The sequence below is a fragment of the Ceratotherium simum genome, chromosome 15, assembly GCF_057802395.1.
Source record: "Ceratotherium simum simum isolate JZ-2026a chromosome 15, ASM5780239v1, whole genome shotgun sequence".
Lineage (NCBI taxonomy): Eukaryota > Metazoa > Chordata > Mammalia > Perissodactyla > Rhinocerotidae > Ceratotherium > Ceratotherium simum.
Window position 1 is genome coordinate 22,908,897 of NC_141914.1, and position 21,558 is coordinate 22,930,454.

Consider the following 21,558-nt stretch of genomic DNA (forward strand, 5'->3'; position numbering starts at 1 on the left):
ATTTTTTCAAGTTAGATGAGGTTACAGATTGGTGAAAAAAGAACAAATGCACATAGCTGTCAGAAATTCCTAAGGTAATTTCTCATGAAGAGATATAATAGAAGCAATCTGAAATGTCACTTGGGCATATTTTTAGAATCTATTTAGTTCATTAATCTATTTGTTTATTTCTGGGCTAGTACAACAGAATTCATTTTAATATATGTTTAGAGAAAATTCATATTAGAAAGTAAGCTTCACAAGGGCAGAATTCATACCATCCTTGGTTGTCTTCTTATCTCTCTGGTTCACTACTACATTCCCAGAGGCTAGACTAGTGCCTGGCCTGTGGTAGGTACTTAATAAATACATGTTGGAAGAATGAATAATTGCACAAACTTTGAGCATTCCAAAACTCAATTTCCTGACCCTCTGCTTTTCTCCTTCTCACAAAATGGAAACCTCAGATTTCTGATTGGAAGCCTTTTTAAGGTAAAATCGACTTGAAACACTGTTCTTGCTCTCTGGCTAACATAATGAAACATCACTGAAATATTGTCATTATCACCACATGTGTGTAAGGCACTATGTTAGATGCAAGCGTCACAAAGATTTTATATAGGACAGATTCCCTGCTCACGTTCTGGTTGGGAAAGAAAAGTATACACACACACATATATACATATATGTAAAATAATTATATAAAAAGCGTTAAGTGCCAAATAGATGACACAGACAATAAGAATACAAACCACAGAGTTGGTGGACTGGGCATCCCTGAACAAGTTTTCTTAGCTGTAAAGTAAACAAAACAGCAATTCCTACCTCCTAGAATAATTCAAGATTTAGAAGAGAAGGCAGCCACCACGGATCGTCCTAAAATGTTGCATGAGAGCAGAGTTAAGCCTCAATAATAACCATTTGGAGAGCTTTTACTATATGCCATGAACTGTTTTAAACGCTTTCATGTATTAACTCATTTAACCCTCTCACCAACTCTCAGGTATAAGTACTATTATTTTTCCCCCAGTATTAACGACGAGCATACTTAACTTTGGTTTGCACAGGTCACACTATACAGTATGAAGCTGAGGTTCAAGTCCAAAAATTCTGGCTCCAGAAGCTGAGCGCTTAACTACCACATGAAACAGAGTACCCCTTAAAAGAGCACAATTAAGACAAGCAGAGAGGTTGCGGGAGACACATCCATCTACCCGCCTGGAACGATAAACCGACAAATCTGGCTAAGGCAGAAGGTCAGTGAAGGAGTAGAGTCTGATCACATAACTACCCAGAAAGACCGCCACCTGATATGGCAACGATTTGTAAACTTTCTCATGGGCGCTTCTCCTCTAATACAGCACTTCTCTCCTCTTTACCATTGAACTCACGAACCTTTGACAGAGAAAAAAGACAATTAGTTTTCAACTATTAATGCTATTACCCTGTTGCCAGAGCACGAGCTCGATCCTCTGGGAACCTCGTCTTCCCGGCCTCCACGGATCACCGCCGTTACCGCGGCCGCGGATCACCGTGAAGGAAATAAATAAAAGAAGCAACCCGATGCAATCGACTTGCAACTGATCCTAAACATCTGCAGTTCCTAACTCCGAATCATTTTTTCCTCTCCCTCCCGGTCCCCTGTCCCGGTCCTGACACCACCGGGAACTTCCGCTGGGACAGAAGGTCAGAAAACGATTGCTGAGGTAACGGCGTCGCCTCCAGTCAGGTCCAAGGACCGAGGCTCCGAGGCCGCGGGGTCTTTTACTCGGCATTCTAGACCCAGCTCTGGCGCTACCAGGCCTTGGGCAAGACGCCAGGCCTTGTGCCCAGACTCCGCCCCTCCCCGGGCCTCAGTTTCCACACCAGATCTCCACAGAAAGGGCGTGGAGCACGCCGATTCTCCCGTTAAGAGCCCCTACGTGCCGGGTCAGTTGGCCCAGAAACCTTGGGGTGCCGGCCTGCCGCTATCCCGGGGCCCTCTCCTTCCCCAGCCGCCAACTTCGGACGGTTACCTCATGCTCGCTCAGCGTTCCTCCACCAAAACACTCCGCTCCCACCACCCACCTCCCTTGCGCGGCTTCCCGGGACGGCGTGCGTCGCAACGCGGGAATGGGCCTGGAGGCGGGACCAGGATCCACGGAGCCAAGGGGCGGGGCGCCACTAGCCAGGCAACCAATCGCACGCGAGAAGCGCCCGGTGGGGCCGCGCGCGTCGGGCGGGGGGCGGAGTCCGTGGTGGCTGGGCGGGCCGCAACAAGTGCAGCTGGTTCAGGCTGAGGTGGCAGATGGTAGCGAGCGGCGCGAGTGGAGGCCAAGTCGGAGCCCGAGCATAATGATGAATGGAACAGGGGGACGCCCGCGCATTGACAGTCGCGAGCGGGTTCTCAAGTTAGGCGAGAGTTTCGAGAAGTATCCGCGCTGCGCCTTCCACACTGTGCGCTGTGAGTGAGGATGACCCCGGGGAAAGAGGGGGAGCTCTGGGTATGGGGGTGTGAAGGCACAGACCTCTCTGAGCTGTGTTCCCACAGACCTCCTTCCTCTGCTGGAGAATGGGGTGCCAGCGCGATCCGCTGCCCTCCGTGAGGTCCTAGAAGGTCAGTGGAAGGAGCCGGAGTCGAGCAGGTGTGGGTAAACCCTGGGCAGAGAGATTCAAGTGAGACCAACAGGCAGAAAAGGAAACTTTGTGGGCAGGGTCTGCATGGGTGACTGTGGAGACAGGCGTGACTGGTGGATGATGCAGAGGTGGAAAGGAAAATAATGTGGCAAATGGAAGAGAGCAAAGAACTCAACTATTATGCAGGGGGCAGAGAATGCCTGGGGCTGGTGGGGAAATATTCTCTCCCTTCTTCACTTTTTCTGTCTCTGGCTGATGAGGTTCTTATTTAGTGTGTTCCTGGGGTGAGATTCTGAACCATTCTGATCTGTATCTCTTTTGGACCCCTGATTTCATTCGGTCACTTATCAAATACTGATTATCAAAGTGTTGGAGGGTGTGTCTTTAATTTCTTCATTAAAAAGATACTTAACCTCCCTATGATTTCTTTTGATTTTCTCTTGGTTGTCCTCTGGGACTAGTTTTGATAAATTATTCTTTTTTGTTTGTTGAGGTGGAAAAGGGAGCTCTTTTGCTTTAATAGTTGGATGGTGTAGATTCCAGGAAGGAAAATGTAGCATATTATGATTTGGCATGTAAAACATTCCTTCTTTGCATAATAGCCCTCATAGAATTATAGAGCGGAAAGGAAACTCTGAGGTCATTGAATCATAACCTCTTATTTTTCTGTGGCAAAATTGTGAAGTAGGTAGTTTTTCACTTCCTTTCCCCAGCCCTGCCATTCCTTTGTGTCTCATCATTCCACCTTTCTCAGTCATTCTGCCCTTAGACTGTCCAGAGATCTCTATGGTTTTTATTCTGAAGTGTTCCACGCTTCCATCAAAACACCCAATTAAAACTCACATTCTCCAAAAGTTTACTTAAGTTTTAGATAATCTAATGATAGTAACTCACAGTAAAGGTATGAAGAACCAATAGGTTGAACTTTCCAAGGATATATTTACATTTTATAAAAGGGTTTTATTAAGCAAAATTAATATCCAATTGGTAGAATAAATGAGGGAGGTATTTGCAAACAGAAGATCTTCAACAGTGTCTCTGGTTTATTCTTCTTTATCTAACTCTCATCCAAGGAGCCCCACAGTGAGACAGCTAGTGCTGGCTGTGCAGTTTCTCTCCTTCAGTCCCATTTTCCAAAAGTATGATATAGTTCTTATCTGGTTTCTCCATGCCTTTCTCTCAAATAATATCTCCTCTCTCCTTTCCTCTTCTTTCTCAGGTATGCAGTAGTTTTAGTATTAATTTTTCAAATTACAAACTTTAAGATTATAAAAACTTCTCAGAGGCCGACCCAGTTGCGTAGTGGTTAAGTTCGCGCACCCCACTTTGGCGACCCAGGGTTCGCCAGTTTGGATCCCGGACGTGGACCTACACACTGCTCATCAAGCCATGCTGTGGCAGCGTCCCACATACAAAATAGAGGGAGATTGGCACAGGTGTTAGCTCAGGGCCAATCTTCCCCACCAAAAAAAAAAAAATTTACTCAAGAATATATTTTCATATAACTCAGGTATATATTCTCTTTTTAAGGGCATGAACCCCAAATTAAGTGAATAAAAAAAAGCCTTTGAAAAACACTTGGCAGGTGCTTCAGAACCTTTCATTTATAAAAGTTCTCAAAATGCTGGAATTGTGTCTTCAGAGTCAGAGAATCAGATGATCCAACTACAAGAATGAAAATAAACAAAAATAAGCAAAACAACAGCAGTAATAACAACCACAATAGACCCAGAGGTTTGAATACACTCTTAGTCCTGTGGAAGACATTAGAAAGGTTTTCAGCCCTTAGTTTTATTCTTATTGTTGAAGCAGGCAGAATATTTCTAACTTTATTTAAATAATACTAGTCATTATCCTTGAGGATAGGTTCATTTCCCATATGATCCTCACTCTTAAGGACTCAGAGTGAGGGATGGAAACGATAGAATAGGAAATCTGACTTTCATACAGAGCAGATGGACCTAATTTATAACAAACACTGAAGTCAATGTAATCTGCAAGGAAGTAAAATTCTATCTTTATGTATAGAGGTAAAGACTGTCCAATATGCTGAGGCCTTGAAAAAACCTGGATGTGAATTCTGGTCTCCATCACCTATATATGTAGTGTAACTTTGGAAACATTCTCTAAGCTCTCAACCTCAGTTTTCTTATATATAAAATAATAATAATATCAACATTTCAAAGTTTTTAAGGATTAAATAACATAGCAGAAACAACCTAGCACAGTATTTGGTGCATGGTAGAGAATAAATAGTAGTTACCATTATTCTTGAAGGGTTATATTCATGTGTATATGAGGAGTGCCAATGAATGTAATTTACTTAGACTTCCAAAAAGCATTTATCAGGGCTTGGCGATAAAACCTGTCAAAAAGATAGCTGGCATGTGGTAGGGAAGACATGGGATGTTCTATAAATGATAAGCTAAATGCTTAGCAACAAATGTTTCACTGGGTAGAAGAGTTTGAGTAACAGGACCCACTAGAATAAATTTTCGATTTGGGCTAGTGCTAGTTTTACAATTTATATGCAGATAAAGGAATAAATGTTGAAATTCTTAAGTTTGTAAATGACACCACTTTTTGCTGTCATGAAATGATGAACTCATGGGCAGTGAGTACAGGAAGGCTGTCTGAGGTGTCAAGTGGAGCCACTCCCCAAAAGGTGGTTGTTAAGCTTTGGTGTGAGCAAATATTAGAAAGTACACAAATGAAAAATAGGATTAAAATTATATTCACAGTTAATGTTCTCTGATCAGTGCAGTATATTGGAAAGGGTGTGGGTTTTGGAGTTAGTTGAATTAATTCAAATCTCAGGAAGTAAATTTATGATAGTAATTTTGGATTCTTTTATGAAGATATTGACATTATGTGATGCTTCAGCCAAAATAGTCAGAAAAGTGATCAACGTTGACAGAAAAAGTATTAAGTACAAAGTAGAAAATGTTTTTCTACTCTTTATGTAATATAAGTAATTGTACTGTAAACCTGAAGAAAATAGCAGGATGAAGGAAATCCAGAGAGAATAAATGAATGGTAAAATTGGTGGTGAGGTTTCCAAACCAAGAAGTACCGAAAGAAAGAAACTACAGTAATCCCTCTTTATCAGAGATTTCGCCTTCCTCGGTTTCTGTTACCGATGGTCAACTGTGGTCCAAAAATATTAAATGGAAAATTCCAGAAATAATTCATAAGTTTTAAATTGTGTGCCATTCTGAGTAGTATGATGAAATCTCACCCTGTCCTACTCTATCCTACCTAGGATGTGAATCATCTGTTTGTCCAGCATATCCATGCTGTATATGCTACCTGCCTGTTAGTCACTTAGTAGCCATCTTGGTTATTGGATTGACTGTCGCAGTATAGCAGTGTTTAAGTAACTCTTATTTTACTTAATGATGGCCCCAAAACACAAGAGTGCTGATGCTGGCAATTTGGATATCTCCAAGAGAAGCTGTAAAGTGATTCCTTTAAATGAAAGGTGAAAGTTCTTGACTTAATTAAGGGAAGAAAAAAATTATACGCTGAGGTTGCTAAGATCTACATTAACTTTTTTTTTTTTTTTTTTGCGGGGGGAGGATCAGCCCTGAGCTGACATCCATGCTAATCCTCCTCTTTTTTGCTGAGGAAGACCGGCTCTGAGCTAACATCTATTGCCAATCCTCCTCCTTTTTTTTTCCCCCAAAGCCCCAGTAGATAGTTGTATGTCATAGTTGCACATCCTTCTAGTTGCTGTATGTGGGACGTGGCCTCAGCATGGCTGGGGAAGCGGTGCGTCGGTGCACGCCCGGATCCGAACCTGGGCCGCCAGCAGCGGAGCTTGCGCACTTAACTGCTAAGCCACGGGGCCGGCCTCCTACATTAACTTTTATTACAGTTTATTGTTATAATTGTTCTATTTTATTGTTAGTTATTGTTAATCTCTTACTGTGCCTAATTTATAAATTAAACTTTATCATAGGTGTGTATGTATAGGAAAAAAACATAGTATATATAAGGTTCGGTACTATCTGCGGTTTCACACATCCACGGGGGGTCTTGGAGCATATCTGCTGCAAATAAGGGGAGACTACTGTATTTAGTCTGGAATCATAGCAACTTAGAAAAGAATACATTTGACATTTGGAAGCATAGAAAGCATGAACATGAGATTATTCAACAAATGTTATAATTATAGAGCTATACTCAATCCCTTGAAACTCAAACATTATATACTTAAAAAAAACTTGTTTGAAGCTAAATAAAAGAAAACACTTTAATAAAATGAGTAATAAACAGTGGAATTTATTAATTCTAACAAGAGAATAATTAGAAATGTAATTAGGATCAGAATAGTTTTTGACAGACTTATTGATTATAAATTTGTACTTATCATTAAGTAAAGCTACAGATATTTTGAGTACATTTCTGTCTCTTATAGTTATCTCGTATACTATAGGCATCAATAGGCTTCAGGGGCTTGTGAATCCCTTGAAATTATACAGTATTTGATATGTATGCTATTATATGCATTTTTCTGTGGAGAGGATCTATGGCTGGTCTATAATTTTCATCAGATTCCCACAGGGACTTATGACTATTCCTCATCTTCTAACACTCCCCACAACATAAACAAAAGTTGAGAACTGTGGATATAAGGCAAAGAAGCTATGTAAAATGAGTGGATAGAGTATGTGGCTTGAGTTCCTGACTTCATCTTTTCTTGGCTTCATTACTTTAGAGGAGTTCCCCATTTGTAAAATATAAGTGACAATATTCAATTCAAAGAGTTGTTGTGGAGATCAAAAGTGATTGATACAAAGAAAAAGAATCAACTTTTAAACACCAAAACCGAGGTTATAGATTAACAGCCTATTGGCTGAGTTTGACTTTCGTGATGCTTTATTTGACCCACACAGTTGTTGTAGTTTTAACATGAATTAGTTGTAAATACCTAAAAATCAAGATCTTTTATACAAAAATATGGATTACCAGTTTCTCTTCAAAAAATCAGAAGATAACTTGGCAATACTGAGCCCATATTCCTCTTGGCAGCGATTGGCTGGAGCCGGGTTGTGGTTGTTCTCTTTGACATTGGGCTTAATCATTCTCTAGGTCACTATGGTTCATGCTGGTCAGCTTCACTGCCTTGAGTTACCTGTCTGGCCTCTCCTCTAACACATTATTTAGCTGTAGTTAAATGACAGTCACACCTCTCAATGTTGTCCTTTGTGTCACCGTCAGAAAAATATGGGAAGTCAGAGGGCCGTGGTTTTACTCTAGGATGTTATTTCTAATGTTTTACATATTTATCATAGAGAATTCTTTACTGTCAACTAATAAGTGATGGGTGCACTCTATGAGAACAGAAGTATACTATGAAAAGTACAAAAGGAATATGGCAATATCTACCCTAAAGAAATGAGAGTCTTGAAGTAGAGTTGAATCTGATTCTCAGGAAACAAGTAGAAAACAAGCCTTTTACGCATAAGTTAGCTTAAATAAGTTTATACTTAAAATAAGGTTAAAGGTGGTTCAGAAAAGGGTAAACAATATGAACTAGAGTCAATTACAGAGATCTTTTATGTACCCATTATATTAAAGATATTGTGCTAGGAGCCACAATTCTGTAGGAATTAAAGTATGAGGCATTGTGCTTTAAAAAATTACAGTCTAATAGGACATGTCCACAAAGAGGTAAATAATATCAGGTAATTTATATTAGGTTTTGATGAGTGGTGTGGTAAATGCTACAGAAGTGGATAAGAAATTGAGATTTTTGGAGAGTAGGGAAAGGGCTGCACCCTGAGATTTTGGAGAGTAGGGAAGGGCTTCCCTCCTTCATGAAAGAGAGGACATTGAAATAGGATTCAAATTCTAAGAGAGCAAAAGCACAGAGAAAAGCAGAAGGGCAAGCTGTAGTACTTTGATAGTTTAGCCTTTTGTTGATTGAAAACCAGTTTGTCCTCAGCAAGAATCGAAGGAGACGGCTCTGAAAGATGTTATGAAAGAAGACATAATGATTAGAAGTGAGTGATGAAGAAGATTGAGGAATATTTAGAGGAATACTTACATTGATGAGCAGAACCTTGAAGGATAGTTAAACTTAGAAAGTTGAGGACATTTTTTTTTATTGATGTTTTAATAGTTTTCAACATTGTGAAATTTTGGGTTGTACATTTTTGTTTGTCCATCACCATATATATGACTCCCTTCACCCCTTGTGCCCACTCCCCAGCCCCCTTGCCCCTGGTAACCACAATAGAGTTTTCTCTGTCCATGTGTTGGTTTATATTCCACATATGAGTGAGATCATACAGTGTTTGTCTTTCTTCTTCTGGCTTACTTCACTTAACATAATACCCTCCAGGCTTATCCATGTTGCTGCAAATGGGACGATTTTGTCTTTTTTTATGGCTGAGTAGTATTCCATTGTATATATATATACCACATTTTCTTGATCCAGTTGTCAGTCGAGGGCCACTTAGGTTGCTTCCACTTCTTGGCTATGGTGAATAATGCTGCAATGAACATAGGGGTGCATAAGCCTCTTTGGATTGTTGATTTCAGGTTCGTTGGATAGATTCCCAGTAGTGGGATGGCTGGAATATAAGGCATCTCTATTTTTAATTCTTTGAGGAATCTCCATACCATTTTCCATAGAGGCTGTACCAGTTTGCATTCCCACCAGCTGTGTATGAGGGTTCCTGTTTCTCCACATCCTCTCCAACATTTGTTGTTTTTTGTCTTGGTGATTATAGCCATTCTAACGGGCGTGAGGTGATATCTTAGTGTTGTTTTGATTTGCATTTCCCTGATGATTAATGATGTTGAACATCTTTTCATGTGCCTATTGGCTATCTGTATATCTTCTTTGGAGAAGTGTCTGTTCATTTCCTCTGCCCATTTTTGATCGCGTTGTTTGTTTTTTTGTTGTTCAATTGTGTGAGTTCTTTATATATTATGGAGATCAACCCCTTGTCAGATGTATGTTTTGCAAATATTTTCTCCCAGCTGGTGGGTTGTCTGTTCATCTTGATTCTGGTTTCGTTTGTCTTGTAGAAGCTCTTTAATCTGATGAAGTCCCACTTGTTTATTTTTTCTTTAGTTTCCCTAGTCTGGGTAGACATGTCATCTGAAAAGATTCCTTTATGACCAATGTCAAATAGTGTGTTGCCTATATTTTCTTCTATGAGTTTTATAGTTTCAGGTCTCACCTTCAGGTCTTTGATCCATTTTGAGTTAATTTTTGTTAATGGCGATAGCAGATGGTCCACTTTCATTCTTTCGCATGTGGCTGTCCAGTTTTCCCAACACCATTTATTGAAGAGACTTTCCTTTCTCCATTGTATGTTCTTGGCTCCTTTGTTGAAAATTAGCTGTCCGTATATGTGTGGTTTTATTTCTGGGCTTTCAATTCTGTTCCATTGATCTGTGTGTCTGTTTTTGTACCAGTACCATGCTGTTTTGATTACTGTTGCTTTGTAGTATGTTTTGAAGTCAGGGATTGTGATGCCTCCTGCTTTGTTCTTTTTTCTTAGGATTGCTTTAGCTATTCGGGGTCTTTTGTTGCCCCTTATAAATTTTAGTATTCTTTTTTCTATTTCTGTGAAGAATGTCATTGGGATCCTGATTGGGATTGCATTGAATCTGTAGATTGCTTTAGGTAATATAGACATTTTAGCTATGTTTATTCTTCCAATCCACGTGCATGGGATATCTTTCCATTTCTTTATGTCGTCATTGATTTCTTTCAATAATGTCTTGTAGTTCTCATTGTATAGGTCATTCACCTCCTTGGTAAGATTTATTCCTAGGTATTTTATTCTTTTTGATGCAATTGTAAATGGTATTATCTTTTTGAGGTCTCTTTCTGTTAGTTCATTATTAGCATACAGAAATGCAACTGATTTTTGTAGATTGATTTTGTACCCTGCAACTTTGCTGTAGTTGTTGATTATTTCTAATAGTTTTCCAATGGATTCTTTAGGTTTTCTATATATAAAATCATGTCGTCTGCAAATAGTGAGAGTTTCACTTCTTTGTTACCTATTTGGATTCCTTTTATTCCTTTTTCTTGCCTAATTGCTCTGGCCAAAACCTCCAGTACTATGATGAACAGGAGTGGTGAGAGTGGGCAGCCCTGCCTCGTTCCTGTTCTCAGAGGAATGGCTTTCAGTCTTTCCCCATTGAGTATGATGTTGGCTGTGGGTTTGTCATAAATAGCCTTTATTATGTTTCCTTCTATTCCCATTTTGTTGAGAGTTTTTATCATAAATGGATGTTGTATCTTGTCAAATGCCTTCTCTGTGTCTATTGAGATGACCATGTGGTTTTGCTTATGTTATTTTTTTGTCTGTTTCTTAAAATCTAGGAATAAGCATCAAGATTTTAAGAGATGGTTATTGCCTGTATTCAGTTTTGAATTAAAGCAGCATGAAGAATAAACCATATTATAAAGAATACTTTGTGTGAGTTGTTTATATTCATATGTGTTTAAGGAACTGAGAAATGGATTTCATTTCTTTTCATAGAATTGTTATGAGAATTAAATATGAAGTGTTAAGCAAGGTGCCTGGCATGTTGTAAGTGTTCCATAAATGTTAGCTGTTGTAATTGTCATTGTGAAGCAGGGCCAGCCTTTATTTATTGACAGAGTGATGATTTGATGAGTACTGGAAGATTCTCCTTTCCCAAGATCTGCCCATTATAGTTTCCTAAATTCCACTAATAAATATTCATTACTTTGGATTTCGACTTTTTGCCTTTGGGGCTTCCCTGTTAATATAAAGATACATCTCCTGGGGTAGGGGTAATTGAGAGGGGCCTCTCAGGAGCTGATAATGTTCTATTTCTTGATCTGGTTACTGATTACACCCATGTGTCACTTTGTGAAAATTCATCAAGTTTATGATTTATGTTCTATTTTGCGTGTATGCTATATTTTAATAAAAAGTTAACCTAGATATGGAGATTCCTCAAAGACTTAAAAATAGAGATGCCCTATGACCCAGCCATCCCACTACTGGGAATCTATCCAACGAACCTGAAATCAACAATCCAAAGAGGCTTATGCACCCCTATGTTCATTGCAGCATTATTCACCATAGCCTAGAAGTGGAAGCAACCTAAGTGGCCCTCGACTGACGATTGGATTAAGAAAATGTGGTATATATATACAATGGAATACTACTAAGCCATAAAAAAAGACAAAATCATCCCATTTGCAACAACATGGATGGGCCTGGAGCGTATTATGTTAAGTGAAATAAGCCAGAAAGAGAAAGACAAACACTGTGTGATCTCACTCATATGTGGAATATAAACCAACACATGGACAGAGAAAACTGTACTGTGGTTACCAGGGGCAGTGGCGGGGGGGTGGGCACAAGGGGTGAAGGGAGTCATATATATGGTGATGGACAAACAAAAATGCACAACCCAAAATTTCACAATGTTAAAAACCATTAAAACATCAATTAAAAAAAAAAAGTTAACCTAGAAAATATAAATATAACTCGAGGAATTCTATATCAGAATTATTATCAGTCATTGATATATATTTATGTGAATTATTTTTAAGTGGCTTTCATATCTTAGAGATGTTTAAGCTTGTTCAGCATGTGAAATATGTCAGTACCCTAAGTTCCTTCTAGGTAATATATTCCAATGACATCATTTGAATTATGATTTAACTCAGAATGAAAATTTAATTTCTTCTGAAGTGGCAGATTTGGTTACATTTACACATCCTTTAGTAGTGTGCATATACATGAAAAACTGAAGCTTTAAACTAAATAAGATTGCTTTTTCTTAAGTTTAGCCGTGAATATGTCTTTGCTGTGTATTCATTCATTTTGTATTCCACTAGGACAGCAGACAAGTGATAGTAGGCACCCAAGGTTGTTTAAGAAAAATTTATGGGAGAAAAAGACTGAAAATCGAAAACATTCTACTGTTACCAGTTTTTAACAAATTGTGAAAACACTGACATTATTTAGTTTTCAGCAGTGGAACATCACAGTCTAGTTCATCTTGATCTAAACAGGATTCTGAGGGAGCATGGTTTGAGGAATAGTGTTTAAGCTATTTCTTTTTTTCTCAGAATTATACATACAGCAATAAAGTGGATTGTATTTTGTTTGTTTCTTTGTAATACAAAGACTTCTAAACCATTTTAATTACTGGCTATTGAAAAATGATTTATCACACTGAAACATGCTCATGTTTTTGATATCTAGGTATCCAGGTATTGTTCCATCTTATAAAAATCCACATCTGTGTCTATTTTTAGATGACTTCAAACCTGCTTCTATTGACACTTCTTGTGAAGGAGAGCTTGAGGTCGGCAAAGGTGAACAGGTGACAATAACTCTGCCAAATATAGAAGTGAGTATTTTTATATATTTAAACTAAAGGGATCTTTTTGCAGGATTTCCACTAAATTTAAATGAAAATAATTGCACAACTTACGTAGGGATAGCCAGTTAAAATGATTAATAAACACATAAAACAAAAAACCTTATTTTAAACTATTTTAGGTAAAACAATCTTAAAATAGTTTTATCTAATAAGTTTCAAGAACTATCATATCAAATGATTTGAAACAATTGGGGTCTGAACAAATATTTATTAAATTACTATTATGAGCCAGATTTTGTACTTTGAACTAGGAATAATAACATATCCCCTGTCTTCTAGTCCTAATCTTTTTTTTTTGCTGAGGAAGATTTGCCATGGGCTAACATGCGTGCCCATCTTCCTCCACTTTATATGGGACGCCGCCACAGCATGGCTTTGACAAGCGGTGCGTCAGTGCGTGCCCCGGATCTGAACCTGCGAACTCCGGGTCATCGAAGCGGAGAACACGCACTTAACCACTTGCGCCACCGGGCCGGCTGCTAGTCCTAATCTTTTATAGCAGATAGACATGTAAACATCTAGTGCTATAAGTTAGAGCACGTATAAAATTCTGTGCAAGCACATAAGTGGAATCAGATACTCTGCATGGTGGAATCTTGAAAGGCTTCACAAGGCAGATGCTATTTGAGCAGAGCCTTAAAGGACAAGTAGAATTTCATCCAGTAGAAAGGGAGTAGAATATTCTAAGTAGAAGGAACAGTATGTGAAAGGCTCTAATGGAGAAAGAACAAGAAGTTTGTGAAATAAATGAATTAATGTAGTAAATTACAGAATAATGAAAAATGATTGAAAGAAGTAGAGACTGGAAAGGTAGATTGGGATCAGATTATGAAGAATCTTTTATGTTGTAGTGTAGAATTTGGACTTTATCCCATCGGTGTTAGAGAACCATTAGAGATTTGTAAGCAGAGAGCGAGCTAACATGGTTAGATTTGTGCTTTTGGAGTGATTTTAGTAATAGGTTGGGGAATGAGTTGGAAAAGAAGGAGACTAGGTTAGGGAGGCCTTAACCAAAAGTTTTGTCCATTTTTTAAACTTCCAGGTGTATCCAAGTAACACTGTCAATACTATTTACATAAATATACAAGTTCTTTGTTCCATGGTCTAGTTTTCTCAGTCCTTGAGTTAGAAATTTCTTAGCATTCAACCTAAGTTTCTATTTCTTCTTTTACATTGACTTAATCTATTCTCAGAGAACACCAAGACTGTAACTTTATACTTTAACATATAAAGAAAACATTGGACTTTCTGAGATTTTTTCTTTGTTTTGTTTAATTTTTGTAATAGGATCAGCTTTGTGCTGGTTCATCCACATTATCTTCTATGCATTTATGAGACGGCTTGTCATGGTTAGAGTATGTGTAGCAAGCAAGCTCTCTATCCTCTAGTCTTCTGTCTTTTTCTTATTTATTTATTTATTTATTTATTTGTGAGGAAGATCAGCCCTGAGCTAACAACTGTTACCAATCCTCCTCTTTTTGCTGAGGAAGATTGGCCCTGGGCTAATATCTGTGCCCATCTTCCTCTACTTTATATGTGGGATGCCTGCCACCGCATGGCTTGCTAAGTGGTGCATAGGTCCGTGCCTGGGATCCAAACCTGTGAACCCCAGGCCGCTGAAGCGGAGCGCACGAACTTAGGCCGGCCCTATCTTTTTCTTTTTTTTTTTTTTTTTTTTTTTTTTTAGATTTTATTTATTTATTTTTTTCCCCCAAAGCCCCAGCGGATAGTTGTATGTCATAGCTGCACATCCTTCTAGTTGCTGTATGTGGGACACGGCCCCAGCATGGCCGGAGAAGCGGTGCGTCGGTGCACGCCCGGGATCCGAACCCGGGCCGCCAGCAGCGGAGCGCGTGCACTTAACCGCTAAGCCACCGGGCCGGCCCTCTTTTTCTTATTTTTATCAGTCAACACTATTTATTAAGAGCCCACTATTATGTCTCACTGTATCTGTTGCTGCCTCTGAAGATTTTCCTAAGGTTAATTAAATTTATGGGGTCTTTTTATTGTATATTTCTTATTTGCTCTCTTGGAAACTGAAGGAAATGAAAAATCAATTCAGTATGCGACGTTGTAGATAAGTAAACCTTTGTATTACTCTGTTTTGAAAAGGTATTCAGATTCTGGTGTCTCTAAAATAGTTTGGAAATTTGGAACCCAATAATCTAAGCCTTTTTTGCTTTATGATGTTTATTAAAGAAACCTGAACCATCTACTTAATTTTAGAAGTTATTGAAAAGATATAAATTGATAACAGACACAACTAGCATGATCTCAGATTATAGTATTATCGATCTGTGATGTTTGCAGAAAAACTTGAGTTGAGTTCTTCTTTGCCGTGTAGAATATTGTTTTCTCCAATTGCAGTCTTCCCATCCTCATCACTCACATTGCTTTTCTACTCCAAGCAGATGGGAATTCTTACATTTATTAATAAACCATTTTCATTCATACATATCCTGCTTTAATCAAGAGTTACCATCCACCGTGTGTTTGGTTATGGTCTCAATTGAAATACCTCTTAAAGGAATGACAAATATATGAGGAAATTTCCAAGCCTTCAAATTGTAAATTTCTGAAACAGCAAAGAAATCATTTGGGAAAAAGTAACTCCCTCCGCCAGTCCACCAGAGATATGTCCAGAAAGAATATGCCTCAATGTTTTTGTATGTGTATATGTGTGCATGAGAAAGAGAGAGACAGACAGATGGACAGACCATATAAACATGTACCTTCTGTGTGGTAAGTCCTGTGTTAGGTAGTTAGTGGGAATCCAGAGGTAAACTAGACATGGTCAGTATCCTAAAAAGTACTACCGTTTAATGAGGAAGATAGGAAATAAGTGAATAAAATATAGAACTATAGGGACTATCATAAAGATATACACAAAATATTATGGGAGTACAAAAGAGGAGTAACTCAGCCAGGGGAGGGAGAGGAGACATCAGGACACGCCGTCTTGAAGATGAATTGAAGTTACCCAGGTGAAGGAAAGAGGGAAGAACTTTTTAGGCAGAGAAAAGAGAAATACATGGGCTAAGACAAAGCAACAAAAGTCTGTTATATTTGACGAACTACATATAAGCCACTATGGCTAAGTCAGAAGGCGTGAAAATGGGGACATATTGGAAGATAGAGAAGTATTTAGGATCAGATAATAAAGGGACTGAATGTGTAATGCGAAAGAATTTGAACTTTATCTTGTAACTCTTTTAGACATCTGGAATGAAAGAGAATTGTTAAAATTACTACCTGTCAAGAGCAAATATTTTTTCTGCTGGGCATACAGTCCTGGAACAATTGTGAATAAGAATAGAAATTACATTCTCAAATAAACTTTATGAGTTTTTTTCCTCCTTCATTAAAGAACTTCTTTATAGAAGTAGGAGGATTATGTTTCTTCCGAGTTCTTAATTTTGGGGGTATTTTGTGGAAATGCAATGATTATTAGTTTGAGGCATTTAGATTCTCCTATTTTCTTTGTAAACTTGCTTTCATCATACTGGTAAAAATGCCTACAAGCTTGGAGTCATCCTATAAAATAGAGTTTTTATTATACTATACTCTGAAGAGTGCCTTTAGGTTCTGGTGGTTCTTTTACAGGTTAGATTTTCTAATTCCATTCCTCTAGGTTTTCTTTGGTAGGACCAAATAGGAGAAACTAATAAAAATGAAGATTTAGACTGGTTTATATTGGGCATTTACGAATATCTCTTCCTTACAAACAATTCTCTATGGTTGACTGCTATAAAATTTCAAAATGTTGACTTTTGAAAGGAAAAGACTTACTTGACCATTACGATTTGTCATTGGTGCTGTCCAAGTTTGATGTATTTTAGATACAGACTCTTTATCTTCTGGGGTACTTTTGAGGGCCTTGATGAAATAGCCCACTGGAAACTTCCAACTATACTTCTTGTTATGCAGGAAATACATCTCTAGTGATTGCTTATGATGTTCACCCTCAAACCCTGGACTTATGAGAGTTCTGTATGTCTGATGGGCTACTGTGCCACTCTAGACGACCCTCTTGGGCAAAGTCCCTTCCAGAATGAACCTGATCTGATTACTTCCATTGAGTTTACTTAGCTCACATGGGAAAATAGCCCAACACATTCTTGGGACCTCAGCCTGTTTTAGGACCAGAATCCTATTTTAGCATCCTGTTACAGTTATATTTTAAAATGAATTCTCTATTTTATCATTATAAAATAAACCTTTTTTATCCTGTTTTCATGATTTTAAGCTTAAATACCACCTTGTCTAATATTAATATTGCCACCTTTGCTTTCTTTTTGTTTTCATGTTCATGGAATCCTAGTGTCCCTTCCTTTTATTTAGTTAACTTTTTAACTATATCTTTCATTAACAGAATAGTCTGTGTTTCATTTTTAAACCCAGTTTGACAGTTCCTTTTTTTTTTTTTTTGGTGAGGAAGATTGGCCCTGAGCTAACATCTGTGGCCAATCTTCCTCTTTTTGCTGAAGAAGATTAGCCCTGAGCTAACATCTGTGCCCATCTTCCTCTATTTTGTATATGGGATGCTGCAGCCACATGGCTTCATGAGCGGGGTGTAGGTCCACTCCTAGGATCTGAACCTGTGAATACAGGGCCACTGAAGCAGAGCACGTGAACTTTTACCCACTACATCATCTGGGCAGCCCCTGACAGTTCCTATTTTTATTAGGGAATTCTATCCACATTTAGTTCAAAATTGATAGACTTGATTTTTATTTCTGTCACCTTAGTGTTTATTTATTAGTTATTCTAATTGGTTGTTTCACTGTTTTTCTTTATTAATGTCATGAGGTATCTCTTCTTTCTTTTCTTTTTGTTTCTTTTTCTTTGTGTTTCTTTGAGGGCATTATCGTACTTTTCCATTCCATTACTGATTACTTTCCTTTCCTGGTATTCATAATCAGGAATGATCAGATTTGCCTGTCAGAAGAATGGGGAATAAAACTAGAAGGAGAGTAGGGAAAAGGATATCAATAATCTAGGTGAGATGATTCTTGGGTTCTGAAGTTTGGTGATAGCAGTCAACAGGGAGATGGTATCATGTATTCAGTAGTTATTTAGAGGCAATGATAGTTCATATGCTTAGGAATTTGCTGGTACTTTAATACCCCTTTCTTGGGGCATGGAATAAGGGATTGGGCAGAAATTAAAGTTTAAAATAGGAATGGTGCTCAGTTTAATGAAGGAAAAGTTTAATTTTAAAAAACTTGTTCAAAGTGTAGGAAGCAGGTATAGAGCTTATGAAAAACTTATTTAACTTGTTACTTATGATCAAAAAATGTTCGTATTGTTTGTATTCAACATTCATTGAGTATCTGTGAAGGGCTTGGTATGTTAGGTACTAGGAGCAATACAAAAATTAATGATCCAGAGTACAATAATGTAATGTAATTTTAGGATGTATTCTATTCTAAGTAAGAATACAAATATCTTTAAGAAGAAAATATTGCACAAATCTCTTATCAACTGTAATTTGAAGTCCTTGGGTTGCTGTTTTGGGGTATCTTACTCAGTTGTTTTCAGCCAAGACATCTGAAAAATGTATTTATCAGCCAGGTAGGCCCAGTTTGTTTTGTCATGCTCCTGGCTCTCCACCTTACTAGGGCTTCAGCTAAGTGCTTTACATCTCACCCCTCTAGGCCCACTCCAAATATGTCCTCATTTGTGTGCTGTGCATGCTTGATTTCCTGTAGATCACTTTAGTTTTCGAGGTGAGGTGAAAAAACCTATTCCTTTCTTTTGGTTTTATCATTTTCTTTCCCTACCTCTTGGAAGTTTCTAACCTACTCCCCTTTTATGACATCCTCAGTCACCAAATTTATCTCCTGCTCCTCCTGGTGGTCATGTGTTAAATCTCTAATGATTGTTAACTTTTGAAATATGATAAGCCCTTTAGTCTTTTTAGAAGTCACTTTTTTCTAACCTGATCTAATGTTACTATTGTATCTGACAAGATTATTATAATCAGTGCTTTAAAAATTTAATGCACTTTTATAAACTTCAAAAACAAACAAATATAACACTATGTTGTTTAAGGATACATGTATATAGGATAAAGTAAGAGAATGATAAACATAAAATTCCTTCAGGGTTGAGGGAGGCCAGGGACAAAGGATAGAGGAGGAGCACGTAGGTAGTCATAGGTTGTTAGTAATGATCTAGGTTTCTTTAATCTTTTATTATGGAAAATAGAATAGTATAATGAACCCCCTTGTACTTATCACTGAGCTTCAACACTTATCAACATTTTGCTAATCTTTTTTATATATTCCCCTACCACGTTTTTTCCTGGCATATTTTAAAGCAATCTCAGGCGCTATACCAGTTTATAAATGCTTATGTATGCATCTCTAACTGATAAGAATATTTTTATTTTTACCTGAGTACCATACTATTATCACATGTAGCAGAATTAATTATAATAACTGGTCCATATTCACATTTTCATGATGGTCTCAGAAATGTCTTTTTACAGTTCTTCCCCCTAGGAATACAAATAAGATTCTTATATTATATTTTAATATTATGTTAATCTTAAGTCTCTTTTATTCTATAAAAGTCTTTTCCCCTTTTTATGCCATTAGTTTGTTGGAGAAACCAGGTGATTTGTCCTAGAGAATATACCCATATTCCGGATTTCAAATTACTTCTGTCTGGTGTTATTTAACTTATTCCTCTATTCCTCATATTTCCTGTGAACTGGTAGTTAAATCTAAAGGCTTGATGAGAGTTACATTCTTTGTAGGCTTTTTTTTTTTTTTAGGCAAGAGTACTTTATAGGTGATGCTGCATGCTTTCTTTTTTATCACATCATGAAGCATTTAATGTCTAGTTGTCCCACTTTTAATGATGCTAAAATTAATGAGTGGATTTAGTGTGACAGTGTTCCTCAATACATTCATTTTCCTTAAGCTGCATAGGGATGCAACACTTTAAGAAAATACCAGATTTAAAAAACTAAACTTACGAAGGAGGAAGAAGAGGGGTAGGAAATATGATTTAGGACTTCTATTCCCTTATCTGTAAAATATATTGGTTGTATTAGAATTGAATCCCAATTGCCTGTTGTAGACCAGTGACACAAATCTTTATGGCTCAGGGCAAGTATTTTCTCTATTCTTTCCTCAATGATAGCAGCTTTGAGATCACAGCCTCTCTTCATCTCTGTCTTTTTTTACTACTCTCCCTGTTGTTAGAGTAGTAAATTTAGGCAGTTAGGTGACTTTGAAGTATAGCATAGATTGAGAAACACAGAAGACCTCAAAGGCCCTCCCAACTGAATTTCTGTGATAAATTTCAAGTAATGATAATTAACTTTTTAAACAGGGTTCAACTCCACCAGTAACTGTTTTCAAAGGTTCAAAGAAACCTTACTTAAAAGAATGTATTTTGATTATTAACCATGATACTGGAGAATGTCGACTAGAAAAACTCAACAGCAACATCACTGTAAAAAAAACAAGGTATGTGGTTAATGAAGTAAATTATTTTATCAACACAAAAATTGATAAGAAAATGTCAGTGAAAAAAGTTATTGGATTAAGTCACATTATTATATAAGGGTTATTTCTGTGTGGTACAAAAATGTTTTTATCTTTTTCCAGGTTTAAATTTGGTGGAGATCCTTAGCCAAAAGCTTTTACCATTTCTTCCTATGTTACATAGAAGCATATTTTCTTTCTGAATATTTTTATATGTGTAGGTATGCATTTTATTCTATTGTAGATGCTTTCATAGAACTGGACTGAAAGGAGTCATTATACACTCTCCAAAATAATTTCCTCTTCATTAGTGAAAATTTGTTAAATGCCTAGAACATGCGAAACACTAGAAAGAGGAAAGTTTCCTATACAAATACTAACCTCAAATCTTCTGCATTTTAGTTGGATTAACAGATAATTCTATTTAAAAAGTCAGTAAGAGAATATAGCCATCCCAAATCCTTTTTTGGAAATAGGTGGTGCGTTAATTACCATGTAATATAAGGGACTGGCTCTAAAGGCTGTACGAATAGTATAGACAAAAATTGTTCTGGGAATTAAAGGAAGGGGGAGGCTGTAGTTGATTGGAGCATTCAGGGAGCCCTTGTTGATGTACTTTGAGGAGGTTAAGATTTAGGGCTTTTTTCCACCCCTAATCATACTTGATGATAAGAATTACTTTGGGTGCTTGTTAAATATATGAGTTCCCAAATCCAACTTCAGATCAGGGAAGGAGTATGGGAAGCTCTTTTTTTTTTTTTTAGCTGAGGAAGATTCGCCCTGAGCTAACATCCTGGCCAGTTTTCCTCTGTTTTGTATGTGGGTCACAGCCGCAGCATGGCTGACAAGTGGTGTAGGTCTGTGGCCAGGAACCAAACCCATGAACCTGGGCAGCCAAAGCAGAGTGTGCCAAACTTAACCACTAGGCCACAGGGCTGGCCCCTGGGAAACTCTATTTTTTATTATCCCCTCCCTGCATGTGATTTTTATTAATAGGAAAGTTTGGAAAATGCTGATTTAATTGATCAGAGAAAACATGAAGATGTAAGCAAGATTTGGAGGC

The 21,558-nt window shown here is 37.7% G+C and overlaps 2 protein-coding genes across 7 annotated transcripts in view; one reads left to right on the forward strand and one right to left on the reverse strand.

Moving 5' to 3' along the window:
- IQCB1 (IQ motif containing B1) overlaps positions 1-2,083 on the reverse strand; it is a 45,357-nt gene extending 43,274 nt beyond the window's left edge. The window contains exons 1-2 of one of the 5 annotated variants that reach the window (XM_087439680.1): positions 1,995-2,083; positions 1,287-1,374 (exon numbers count right to left, since the gene is read on the reverse strand). The gene's annotated coding sequence lies outside the window, so the exon portion shown is untranslated. The other 4 variants (XM_087439678.1, XM_004436516.3, XM_087439681.1 and 1 more) reach the window with 4 other exon arrangements.
- A 172-nt stretch (positions 2,084-2,255) lies between these two features.
- EAF2 (ELL associated factor 2) overlaps positions 2,256-21,558 on the forward strand; it is a 44,605-nt gene continuing 25,302 nt past the window's right edge. The window contains exons 1-3 of one of the 2 annotated variants that reach the window (XM_004436515.2): positions 2,256-2,422; positions 12,869-12,963; positions 20,341-20,477. In XM_004436515.2, coding sequence (XP_004436572.1) covers positions 2,314-2,422; positions 12,869-12,963; positions 20,341-20,477 — 341 coding nt within the window. In that variant the 5' untranslated portion in view covers positions 2,256-2,313. Of the gene's footprint in view, positions 2,423-12,868; positions 12,964-20,340; positions 20,478-21,558 lie in introns of those variants that run through there. The other variant, XM_087439426.1, reaches the window with a different exon arrangement.